Here is a 12,188-nt window from a genome sequence, read left to right on the forward strand (position 1 = left end):
AAGACTTTTAGTCTTTTTTTTTTTTTTTTTTTTTTCCTGGTGGGCAACTTACAAACTTACAACTTAATATCTTGGTTGGACAGTAGGGGGTTGGGAAAATTAAAACCTGATTATAATCTTACGTTGATCTGTTATTTGCCTTGTGGTTCAGAGTCTAGCTGGGAGAAGCATCCAGGTGGCCGGAGGCTGGCGGCCGGAGAGGTCCACCCAGCATAAGGTGCAGCTTTGAGCAATCCATTATCTCACCCCTCCTTGTCAAGGAGCATTCTCTAGAAGCCTGAACTCGGCCCACACTGTGTCCCCAGTCACCCGGCTTGGACTCTGCCCCCTTCGAAGGGAGGCTTGGAGTGTGCTGAGTCGGAGGGAACACCAATTCCTTGAGAGGAGTGGAAGGAGGTCCTCAAAGACCTGGGGCCTTGGTGAGGTGACCCCAGTCAGCCCAGTGACGGGATTGCCAAATCAGTGTTAGGACAGAAAGGGGACTCTTCCTATAACTTTCCTCTTTTTTTACACCTGGACTGCACAGAGGGCGGGGTGGAGTTGCCCGCACCGTCCCAGGCCTGGCTGAGAGAGGGCTGGCCGAGGTGCTTCTGTGAAGAAAGATGACTAAAGCTGGAAACACTGCCTGGGTTTGTAGAAAGAGTAGGAAGAGGGAACTTACAAAAGCTTCGGCACCCATCGTGAGCTAGAAGGTCACCCTGGGACCATGTAGAACAGAAAGGGCCTTCCAAGAAGGGGTCTCCTAGAAATCGTCTGAGTGTGTACTCACCCGTGGAAGGCTCGAGTGAGCATCTCTAGAAGCGCAAGGTGACACACCCAGGCGCCTTCCACGTCCCGTAACCACCTCTGTGGCGGCAACAGTCCCATGAAATCAGCTGGGGCGCCCCTGGGCCAGAGGCAGGATGAGCTTCGAGAGGAAGGAGGGTGCGGCCAGAGATCTGAGCTCTAGAAGGTAGACGCCATGCCCACCGATCCTTCCTGCCCCTTCCTTGTGACTTTGTGTCCTCCCTCACCCCACCCCAACCGTGGAGGCCCGCATTCAGGGGCCGGTGTGCCCGCCGAGGCAGCAGACGTCAGCTTTGGCTGGCTGCAGAGGACTCGCCTGCTCTTGGTCTCCTGAGCAGGTGGGCAGGAGACAATCGTGTTTGGCGGGTTACGGGGCCCTGCCCTGGGGCCTAAATTGGGGTTCTGTCACCAGGACCTGCGACAAAATTGCCAAAAGGGAAATACAGGGGTGGGAGCCCCTCCCTCCCCTGCTCCATCTGAACCATCCCAACCCCAGGTCTCCCATCCCGAGCGGCCGCACACCGTCTCTGTTCAAATGTTCAGAGCGGGGTCTGTGGTGCAAGGCCAAGGGCTCAGGAGTTAGTCACCGCTGGGCCTCCTCCCAAGACCAGCTCCTTCAGATGCCCCTTTACTGGCCCGGTGACCCTTCCTTTCACGTGCAGTGCCATTCATCGAGCAAATATTTGTTGAGTGTCTGTTATGTGCCAAGCCTAGCAGGGGACAGAGTCCTCCCAAGTGTAGACTGACCAGTATGACATGGGGACGGGAATTGTGAAATGAGTCGCTAATCATTCTGAGCAAAATCCACTCCTGCGGTCAGCGAGCAGCTCTCCAGCACGTTTGGGCGGGAGTGGGCAGGAGGGTGCACAGGGCCAAGCCCTTGGTGATCCTCTTCGGAAACGGTCGCTCTGGGGCGCCCCAAGATCAAGGAAAGAGGGTGTTGGAACTAAGGGCCCACACTGGTGGGCCTCTGCTAAGCAGACAGTGCAGTCCACGGGCCCTCAAGGCCTCTCGCAGGCTGCCCCCCGGGCTGATTCTGACACGCACAAAGCCTTCCTTCCCCTCCAAAATCCTAGTAATGAGGGGCTTGGGCTGGCTTGAGGCAAACATCTTATAACAAAACGGAGTAGACAGACACACTAGTGAGCAGGTACGGTGAAAAAGAAAAACCTGCTGCTTGTAAGGATGCTAGCAACAGCACTCCTTAGCCCGGCGCGCTGAGGTCCCTGAGCTGGGAAACTGAGAAGCCCCCGATCAGAACACCAGGGTAGGGGCGTCGGAGGCCCCGCTGCTGGTGGCCAGCCAGGCCTCCTGACTCCCATTCCCGTCGGCACCAAGTACTAATGCCTGGAGGTCACGGGCAGCTCTTGGCAGCTCTGAGAGGCTGTCTTCTCATCCTGCCAGGTAACAGCGAGCATATCTGGCTGCCAGGCCTTCCAGGGATGATCGTGGAAATGCTTTGGCCACTGAGGAGCTACACAAATGTTGGAATTAGGTTTAGCCATAATAATCATTTCAGTAATAAACCGAAATATAAAAATGGCAGGTGGCTTGGAATCCAACCAGTAAGCTTCTGAGATCCCCCGTGTGCTGGCTGGGGTGAGCTCTACCCCCAAAAGGAAAGGAGCATCCCTTGGCCTGACACAGCCATGAGCTGCCCCAGGAGGGGACCAGCCTCCCCCGCAACCCCTGCCCCGCCACAGCTCTTTAAACCACAGGCAGAAAGCTGGGCCGGCCAACTGGCAGCCCAGGCAGCTTGTTCAGGGAGACTGGCTCCCTCTTTGTAGAGCCCCATGGGCCTCTGTGGCTGGGCTGGTCCAGGAACAGAGGTCCCGAATGCCAGCATCTGCAAGTCAGGGCCACACAGAGAAAACGCGACTCCTTGCCACGTCTGCTTCCAGAAGCCTAGGTCTTAGCTCCAGTCTCACGGTGCAAGTGTGTTCAGTGGGAGCGAAGGGAGAGAATGCCAGAAATTCGGGGACACGGAAGAGTTACTAAGTGCCAGCTACCTTCCGGTTTGGCCACAGATACCCAAATGTAGTGCTTAAAACAACACACATTGATGACCTCAGGACAGTTCTAGAGGTCAAAAGTCCCAAGCGGTCATACTTGGTCATTGGAAGCTGAAGTCCCGCTGTCCTCAGAGGTCATCAGCTGACCCTTTCTTCTGGAGACAGCAGGGGGTCACCTGCGTCTACCTCATCCTGCTTCTGGAGGCCGCTCACACCCCCCGGCCTACGGCCCCCTACACATCTCTCTGACCTGAGCTGCTGTCCCCTTGTCTCCTCCCACCATGTCTCCTGCCCCTATCTCATATGTTTAAAGACCCTTGCGCTGACATCGGGCCCACCTGGATAATCCAGGAAAACCACCCATCTTAAGGTCCTTATAATCACATCTGCAAAGTCCCTTTTGCCAAGTGACAGTCTCAGGTTCTGGGGATGAGGACCTGAACATCTTTGGGGGGAAGGGACATTCGTCTGCCTGTCATATACAACACCCCTGCCGTGACACTAGGCATGCGGAGTTCCATCCTTGTCTTCATTCAGCAGATAAGGGACTGAGGAGGGCAGAGGTTCTCTGACTCGCCCAGGGCCACACGGCTAACGAGGGACAGAGCTGGGATTCCAACTTAAGGCTGTCCTGCTCCAAGCCCTCTTATCTGCAGTGAAGGACAGGAGACCGGCTACAGTGGCAGAGGCCCTGGGCCCAGCAGCTCTGGGACCTGGCTGACAGCAGGGAGTTTCCTGGGTAGACAGTGAAGGGCACATTTCTGTCCTGGGTCTACAGCCAGAGACAGGGGTGCAAAGTTCAGCCCTGCCTCTCCTTTGCTAAGAGACCAGAGACCTGGGGCAAATTCAGTTTCCTCATCTGTAAGACGGCAGGGAGGGGAGAGGCCGGAGTAGTTGGTCCCACAGAGCCTCTCGGCTTGGGCCCCCACAGCCATCAGTGAGCTGGGCTTGGAGGTGCCGAGCCTTCCAAGAGACCCCTTTGGCAGAGCAGCGTTGCAAACACCATCAAGCAAGGAAGCACAGGACGCCTTGCCTTTATTTACAGGATTCCCCGGGTCCTCCAACAGCCCCACCATTTTGGTCTCCATTTTACTAATAGGAAACGGAGGCTCAGAGAGATGACCTAACTGGCCCCCGATCCTCCTCCAGGATTTCACAAGTGGGAGGCAAAATGAAGGGAGTAACCAGGTCTCCTGCGGCTCTCCTTAGGCAGAGGGCCTTAGGCCTGCCCCGGGAGCTGCTGAAGTCCGGTCTCCACTAGAGTGTGCACACCCACATGTGCACAGCAACAGTGCAAAGATGTAGGGGTTCGCTTAAGTGACTGCCCTTTGTTCTGACATGAGGCCCTTTTGTGATGTTAAAAGAAAAACTTTTCTTTTTTGAAGTGCTGGTCGTGGTAGAGATGGGTGGGGTTTGGGGGGGTGGGGAACATTTTTACATGACAAAATCGAAAGCAGGCAACTCCGTGTTGGTCTCTAGAATTGGTGTGGAAATGTCCGAAGTCCCCGAAATCTCAGTCTGGGAGCCACAAAGCCCTCTCTGCTCTGCCCAGGCTGCTCCTTGGCACCACAGGTCCCCTTGAGGTGAGGATAAGGCTTTGGGAGGTCTGGGAGAGCCTGGAGAGAGATATGCTGACCATCTGGGACAAAAGAGGCCGCAGGGTGTTGGGGCGGGGAGAGTGTCTGCTGCCCATGGAGGGAAGGACAGGGTGGGGGCAGAGTCATCTCCCTGGAATGCAAGGGGACCGTGGGGGAGGACATCTCCTGGGGGAGGAGTCCCAGGCACCCCTGGCCAGCTGGCGTCTCTTGCTTCCATTCCCGGCCGCACTGGCACAGCCAACAACGTTGGGCACACATCCCCCCAGGAGAAGGGATGGGTGCCGATGACCCCTACCCTGAGGGCCTGCAGGCCTGCACCCGCACCCTCTGGCCCCCTCCTGAACCCTTGATCCCTGGCCCTGCAGCCCCCGCAGCTTCCTGTTTGCCCACTCTATTTGTCCGGCCCCGGCCCCGGGGACAGAGCTGATCCTTGACCTCTAAGTTCCACATCGCCAGGACCAGTGAGCAGCGGCAAGGCCTGGGCGGGGCTCGTCAGCCTCCCAGCCCCGCCCCCTCCTGGAGACATAAATCGGCTGGGAGAGCGGGCAGCTCAGAGATCGCGGGAATCCTCGAGGTGAGTGTGGCTGCCTGCTCCCCCGCTTCCTACTCGGGGCATCCAGTCTGGGGTCCTGGCCCCAGACTCTGCCCCATGCGGGGGCTCTGGGTACTGAGACCCTCTCCCACGCTGTGCCCTGCCTCCTCCACCCCTGGTAAAATGGGTGGGGGAGCCCTGGGCTCTACACACTAGAGGCCTGCCCCACTCAGCTGGGACCCTCTTCTCCTCCAGGTCACCCACATCCCTTCAGGATGAAAGCGGTGGTGCTGACCTTGGCTGTGCTCTTCCTCACGGGTAGGTGCCCCCCAACCTAGGAAGCCAACCATGGTGGTGGTGGTGGGGGGGGGCTTCTCCCTAAGCCCCTGTGGGCCACCCTCCAGGACACAGGGAACAGAGTTTCTCACTCATCCCCTTCACCTGCCTCTAAGCCTCTAAGCCAGCCCGGTGCAGAGCTGGCCTGATCTGGGTCTCCCCTCTCACCCCAGGGAGCCAGGCTCGGCATTTCTGGCAGCAAGATGAACCCCAGTCACCTTGGGATCGAGTGAAGGATTTAGCCACCGTGTACGTGGACGCAGTCAAAGACGGCGGCAGAGACTATGTGGCCCAGTTTGAAGCCTCCGCCTTGGGAAAACAGCTGAAGTACGGACCCAACCCGGGGCTGGGAGGGGCTGGGGGACAGGGTCAGCGGTGGCTGGTCCTGCGAGGCAGAGAGGCCTATGGTAAGATGTACCCAGACTGGCCGAATCCCCACCTGCTATTTCCTGGGCCCCATAGAAGGCCTGGAAAAAAATCCAGAATGGGATCCCCAAATAACCAGCATCTCAGTACTCATTTTAGGGAGAATAAGGTCCATAGCACCCTAGCAAGGGGCAGGTCTGTGCTGCCCAGTCAGCAATCACAGCCCCATCATCTGCTCGGAGGGCAACAAGCCCCTTCCCATTAACTCCCTCCTCCGCTCCTGGCCAGCAACAGGGAGGGCCGTCTCCAGAGGACGATGGACTCCAAGTATAGAGATGAGGTCCTTAAGGCCCAGCTTTGGGGACAGACAAGACGGGGCACCCAACCCAGCTCTGTCTCTGCTAGCTCCTCGGTGGAGGAGGAGGACCGTGGCACCCAGCTGGCCTGGGGGAGGTGGGGTGTGGGGAAAGCCAGGCCAGGCTCGGCCCCCCGGGGTTGATGCCCATCGGGGACAGGTGCTGCTTGGGCGTCCCCACAGCCAGGCCGGGGCGCCAGGCTGACCCGGATGCCAGGGAAGCCACCCCTGAGCCCCTCGCTCTCCCCTCTCCAACTCCTCAGCCTGAAACTCCTGGACAACTGGGACAGCTTGAGCGGCACGGTGGCCAAGCTGCGCGAACAGATCGGCCCGGTCACCCAGGAGTTCTGGGATAACCTGGAAAAGGAGACAGAGGCGCTGCGGCAGGAGATGAGCAAGGACCTGGAGGAGGTGAAGCAGAAGGTGCAGCCCTACCTGGACGAGTTCCAGAAAAAGTGGCACGAGGAGGTGGAGCTGTACCGCCAGAAGGTGGCGCCGCTGGGCACGGAGCTGCGCGAGGGCGCGCGCCAGAAGCTGCAGGAGCTGCAGGAGAGGCTGACCCCGCTGGGCGAGGAGCTGCGGGACCGCGCGCGCACCCACGTGGACGCGCTGCGCGCGCAGCTGGCCCCCTACAGCGACCAGCTGCGTGAGCGCCTGGCCACCCGGCTGCAGGCGCTCAAGGAGGGCGGCAGCGCCAGCCTGGCCGAGTACCACGCCAAGGCCAGCGAGCACCTGAGCGCCCTCAGCGAGAAGGCCAAGCCCGCGCTCGAGGACCTCCGCCAGGGCCTGCTGCCCGTGCTGGAGAGCTTCAAGATCAGCCTGCTGGCTGCCGTCGATGAGGCCGCCAAGAAGCTGAACGCCCAGTGATGCGCCCCGGACCCGAGGAACCCCTCCCGGGGCTCCCCTTTCGGCGCATCGGGTTCTTAGAATAAACGTTTCCAAAGTGGGACGCCTGTGTTGGGCTGCGTGTGTTTTGAAGCTTCACTTACGATTTTTAAACAATAAAATATGCTCCGAAAACTGTAAATTCTTTTTTGGGAGGACGGGAGCCGGTGCGGACCATGGGAGGAAGGGGGTGGGGGCAGGGCCTTTGGGCCGGGGTCGGGTGGGGGGAGCAGGAAATTCCCTGCTGATTTTGCAGCCCATCAGTTGGAACCTGAGCCCCTCAGGGCCTTCATTTAAGGTTGCAGACCTGTGAGGGCTTGGCTGTTAGGAGGGAGGTAGTGCACCAGAGCCCCCTTCCCAAGGACCGCCAAACAGAAAGGAGTAAGAGAGGACCAGGCCAGGTGACAGACAATCCAATGTTAAATGCCCAGCAAGAGCCTCAGATAAGGACTGCAGCCCTTTCTGAGGACCTCAAGAAACAGGGCTCCCTCCAACCCCCAGCGCCCCCCACCACTGTGCCGTCCCCCCACCCCCGCCAGGACCCTCTGGCAGCCCTCCGACTCAGGGCCAGCTGGGGTGGGCCTCAGGGAGCTGCTGGGGCTGGAAGGATGGGGGCAGGCTCACATGAAGAGCTTGGCCTTTGCTCCTTCCTCCTTTAGTCATTTAAAAAATGAAGAAACAGATGCTTCCTTTCTTTATTTTACAAGGGTTACATGGCACTCCTCACAGTCCTGCCCTTTCCAGAAATGGCCCATGTTTCTTCCTGCACAGCTGTGTCAGCCAGCCATCCCCCCCGCCACCACCACCACCACGGGGCCCCAAGCCTGGTCAGAACAACAATCCCCACCTCTTACAGGGAATCAGCCACTTGTATTTCCAAGATGCACTCATACCCGTCATCCCACTGTGTTCTTCCCCAAATCCTGGGCAGACGGCCACCAAATCCACAGCTCGGATGAGAAAGCTGAAGCTTAAGTTCCTCGCCAAGCAAGGCCAAAGAGCAGGATGGGCTGGGTTGCCCTTTCCAGACCCATCCAAGGTCCTTTTTTTTTTTTTTTAAAGCGTGCGGCCAGGCACTCAAGTTCACACGGCTGTGCACACAGGCATACCACGTTCCCAAGCATACACCCCTGGCCACCGCCAGCCACTCTCCACACTCAGGCACATGCGCCCCTGTGTGTGTGCGCATGGCCTCACAGATCAGAGACCTGGGCAGAGCACTGATGGAGCTTTCCCTCCCAGCCCCCCACAAGGCCTTTGACCCCCTGCCCCTCCTCCAACTCCGGTGTGTCTCAACAACTCTTGGATCAAGGAGTGGGCTCTGTAGTTCCTAACCATCCAGAGCCGCAATGGGTGTCAAGGCAAGATCTGGGTGAGAACCCTTTCCAGGTGTGGGTACTGGGATCCCTGGTCCCGCTGGGCCAGAAGAGAAGCCCAGGTGGATTTCCAAAGAGAGAGCAGATGTCTCCAAGTGGGCCTGGATGAATCGATGCCACCAAGATATATCAAGGAGCCCTCTGGCACCCAGCGTCCGAGTAACTAAGTTTTCTCTGTGTCAGCTGAGCTGGGCTTGAGGTCTGGCTCCATCATTTGTGGACTCCATGACCTTGGGCCAGGGCCTTCACCTTTCTGAGCCTCAGTTTTATCATTAGAAGAGCGAGGGCCTGTGATTCTGAGACTCCCTGAGGTGAACATCTGTTGGATGGTGGGGACACATGGGAAACGCCTCTGTTGGGTAACTCTGAGTTCCTTCTTAGCTTCTGGAATACTGGATTCCCTCACTCTGATTCTGGTCTCGGGGAATTCAGTTTAGCCTATAGCCACAACAATGACCAGATGTTGTGCACAGTCTTATTTCATTCATTCATTCATTCATTCATTCAAGAAATCTGCAACGGGGGCGCCTGGGTGGCTCAGTGGGTTAAGCCTCTGCCTTCACCTCGGGTCATGATCTCAGGGTCCTGGGATTGACAGCCCCCCCTGCCCCCCCACCCCCCGCTTCGGGCTCTCTGCTCAGCAGGGAGTCTGCTTCCCCCTCCCCCTCTGCCTGCCTCTCTGCCTACTTGTGATCTCTCTCTCTGTGTCAAACAAATAAATAAAATCTTAAAAAAGATTTTTGCTCCCACTTTACAGATGAGAAACTGAGGCTGATGTAAAATGATGACGCCAAGACCAGAGTCTAGTGGTATCTTCCTCCAAACACTCCCCATTAGCCTCCTCCTCTCAAGTCTGGCTGAGAGGACCAGGAGGGGCATGTGTCCCACAGGTCAGCTCAGGCAACCTACCCGAGTTGGACTCAGCCCCGTGCCCACGCGCAAAAGAGCCCATCCCAAACATACATGGCACGCATGGGATGTCCCACTCAGGCAGCTTCTCATCCAGCTTTATTGGGAGGACAACAAGCTTGGGGCTGGGCCAGGTCTGGGCTGGGGTGGGAGGTGAGAATGCTGTCATTCTCAAGTGACTTTCGGGCGTGTCCAAGGAGCTGGCAAGGAGGGTGGGCAGGAAGACTTGGGGTGTCGAGGTCTCAAGAGATTTCCAAGGCTGGAGTCGGCTGGACCTCAGAAGCTGTATCCCAGAACCCAGAGAACTTGCCCTTAAACGTGCTCCAGTAGTCTTTCAGGGAAGTGAAACTCTCCGTCATCCAGCCCCTGGGGTTAAATCAGTGAGAGGAAGCCACGGAGGTGGGCGTGAGAGCTCATCTGAAGGCAGTGGGGCCCCCACCATATCACCACTGCCTCTCCCCCGACCCTCTCAACCTCACCGAGCAGCGCCCCTGAGACCTCAGGCAGGGACCCTTTCACCTGTCACCCCGGCAGAAGAGATGCTGAAGGGAGCGATGGGACCCTAGCCCAAGTCCGGCCTGTTCCTCCGGGTTGGGGCAGACCTTGGTGCCACCCCCGGGTCTGAGGCAAGTTGGACAGGAGCGATCGAGTGGGAGATGCGTAAGGCCCCAGCTATTGGTCTGCTCTAAGCAAATGATGCCTACTAGGGTTGCACGACCTGGTGGCTCTGAGTGGGGTGGGGCAGAGGGACGCAGTCTCTCATTCGGAAAATCATCAGAGCGTAAATTAGCTGTGTGATCGGGGGCAGGTCATGGATCTCTCTGAGCCTCGATTGTCTCATCTGCAAAACGGCAAATATCATACCCACTCCGCAGCTTCTAAGAATCTGAATGCCCCAGCAATGGAAATGCTGGCTGACTCAGGGGTGGGCGGTGCGGGGAGATGGCAGGGAAGGGAGCTGAGAGAGGGGAGGACTAGAGGCAGGGCAGGATGGGAGGGGAAAGAGGGACTTCTGCTCACACCGGGCCCCAGGGCTTGGCACAAGGCAGAAACACACACACACACACACACACACACACACACAGCCGAAACTAGGTTGGATAGAAGCTCCCAGGCCAAGCTCCACTAGTAAAGAGAGGGCAGCAAGAGCTGACGGGGCCTTCCTCAGAGTCTTGCAGGGTCCATAAAGGAGAAAGGAGGGCCCTCGGACAGGAGGAGCAGCCGGGAGGAGAAAGGAAGGAGGCAGTCCCGGCTCTCCCCTCTCTCCCCCTGCAGCCCAAGGAAGCCCTGGGAGGGGCCCCGTCTCATAGAGGCTCGGAGTCGTGCAGGTGCTGGGTGGATGGGAGAGAGCCCCAGCCCCACTGCCAGGGCCCTCCTGAGTCGGGGGCAGGAGCTGGTACTGAGCACAGACACTCGGGTCATACCTGGCCCGCTGGGCCACCTGGGACTCCTGCACGCTGGTCAGCGTGTCCTGGGCGGTCTTGGTGGCGTGCTGCATGTATCCCTGCATAAGGCCCAGCAGGGAGGGGTCCTCCGCCTCCAGAGCTCCTGCCGGGACAGCAGGGTTGAGTGGGATGGATCGGCCTCTGGGGAGCCCTTGGCTTCTGCCCGGCCACCCACCAGGGCCCGGGATCCTCAAGCCATCCCCAAGGGTCCTCCAGGCAGACAGCCACCCTCGCCCCAGCCCTAGCCCAGTCCCCACGAAGCTGCTTACGGGCAGAGGCCAGGAGCACCAGGAGGGCAGCGACGAGGAGGACCCGGGGCTGCATGGTGTCTCTGTTCCTGCAGGGAAGCGTCTTGTGAGGAGTACCTTAACCCCCGCCACCCCTCTCCTCTGGGGAAGTGCTGTGGCCCCAACAGTAGATCCTGAGCTGGGTCAAGCCAGGAGGAGAAAGGGCCTGCTGCCAGCGAATGTGGGAGATGAAGGGCCTTCAGACACCAGGGCCTCCAGGGCCAGGCTGAGGGGGAGCGTGGGCCCCGAGGGAGAGGGCAGAAAACCCATCAGACCAGGAGTCGGGACACCTGGGTTCTGGCCCCGTTCCTGCCACTAACATGCTAGGTGACTTGGGGGAGATCCCTGCCCCCCATCCAGGTCTCAGTTTTCCCGTCTGGAGTAGGGTGCGGCTCTAGGCTCCTTGCGGCCCTGACCATGCACAATGAGGGCAGAGCGTGCGCATCTGGGGCCAGTTCCAGTCCCAGCTGTGCCACCACACCCGATGCAGCTTTGGGCAAGTGCCCTTTCTTCCGTGGGCCTCGGTTTCCCCCAGTGTGCACCTGGAGGTGGGAGCTGCTCCCCCAGCCCTGTGGCTTCCTTGGCCCCAGCAGGCTTTTCTCCAGACTGTGCTGGCTGGTGCAGGCAGGGACGCAGCTGTGCCCCCTCCATCCCGCTCTCCTCTCTCCCTCACCCTCCTCCTCCTCCCCAGGGGGCATTACCTGGAGCAGCTCCCTCCTGGGATGAGCTGAATAGACAGACAAGAGGGCTCTGGCCTGTTTTATATTGTCTCCTGGACAGGGGGCGCGGAGGGCTCAGGGAGCTGGGCAAAGGTCACCTGCTGATCAATCTAGACCAGGGCCTGAGGCAAGGTGCCCAGATGCAGCCAGGCCTGCTGGGAGAGTTGGGAAATCTCTGGGTCCCCTGGTGCCTACCCTGCTCTGCTACCCTGTGGCCCAAAAGGGTTCAGGCCCCGTGGAGATCCCATTTTTTCAAGCAGCCTGACTCCCCAGGGAGAGGCTGGAGATAGGGGAGGGAGATTAGAGCACCAGCCAGGGGCCTCTGGGCCCATCTCAGCCCTTCGCAAGAGGCTTGTAGATCCCTCCCCAGCCCCCACCCCCTCGCCCTGCAAACTGAGAAGCCTCGGGAACAACTCAGTATTGGGGTGGGGTGTCTAGAGTGAAGTCACAGAAGACCTACGGGCAGAGGCTTCTGTGGGGAGGGCCACGCAGTGGAGTTCACACAGCCCCCTTCCCAGCACCTGCGCCTCTGCCCTCCCATCCCAGGTACTGCTCACCCAGGAGCCTCCCTGAGCTGAGCCC

At 59.0% G+C, this 12,188-nt stretch overlaps 2 protein-coding genes across 2 annotated transcripts; one reads left to right on the top strand and one right to left on the bottom strand.

Annotated features, from left to right (window-relative positions):
• Positions 1–4,265: 4,265 nt before the first annotated feature.
• APOA1 (apolipoprotein A1) lies at positions 4,266–6,934 on the top strand. The gene is made up of 5 exons (XM_080817843.1): positions 4,266–4,381; positions 4,762–4,970; positions 5,184–5,246; positions 5,438–5,591; positions 6,249–6,934. Exons 3-5 carry the CDS (start codon positions 5,204–5,206, stop codon positions 6,850–6,852), a joined length of 801 nt encoding a protein of 266 aa, XP_080673969.1. The 5' UTR covers positions 4,266–4,381; positions 4,762–4,970; positions 5,184–5,203; the 3' UTR covers positions 6,853–6,934.
• A 2,298-nt stretch (positions 6,935–9,232) lies between these two features.
• On the bottom strand, positions 9,233–12,188 carry APOC3 (apolipoprotein C3). The gene is made up of 5 exons (XM_080817844.1): positions 12,067–12,188; positions 11,589–11,758; positions 10,870–10,937; positions 10,580–10,703; positions 9,233–9,521 (listed from the first exon to the last, which is right to left on the bottom strand). Exons 3-5 carry the CDS (start codon positions 10,922–10,924, stop codon positions 9,398–9,400), a joined length of 303 nt encoding a protein of 100 aa, XP_080673970.1. The 5' UTR covers positions 10,925–10,937; positions 11,589–11,758; positions 12,067–12,188; the 3' UTR covers positions 9,233–9,397.

The sequence above is a fragment of the Martes martes genome, assembly GCF_963455335.1.
Source record: "Martes martes genome assembly, chromosome: 10".
Taxonomy (NCBI): domain Eukaryota; kingdom Metazoa; phylum Chordata; class Mammalia; order Carnivora; family Mustelidae; genus Martes; species Martes martes.

Bases quoted from the DNA above. Each gene is read 5' to 3' on its own strand.
- APOA1 (XM_080817843.1), top strand. From the start codon at position 5,204: ATGAAAGCGGTGGTGCTGACCTTGGCTGTGCTCTTCCTCACGG. The intron at 5,247-5,437 runs GTAGGTGCCCCC...CTCTCACCCCAG, and splicing joins GGCTGTGCTCTTCCTCACGG to GGAGCCAGGCTCGGCATTTC. The intron at 5,592-6,248 runs GTACGGACCCAA...CCAACTCCTCAG, and splicing joins GCCTTGGGAAAACAGCTGAA to CCTGAAACTCCTGGACAACT.
- APOC3 (XM_080817844.1), bottom strand. From the start codon at position 10,924: ATGCAGCCCCGGGTCCTCCTCGTCGCTGCCCTCCTGGTGCTCCTGGCC. The intron at 10,704-10,869 runs GTAAGCAGCTTC...CTGTCCCGGCAG, and splicing joins GGTGCTCCTGGCCTCTGCCC to GAGCTCTGGAGGCGGAGGAC. The intron at 9,522-10,579 runs GTATGACCCGAG...ATTTAACCCCAG, and splicing joins CAGGTGGCCCAGCGGGCCAG to GGGCTGGATGACGGAGAGTT.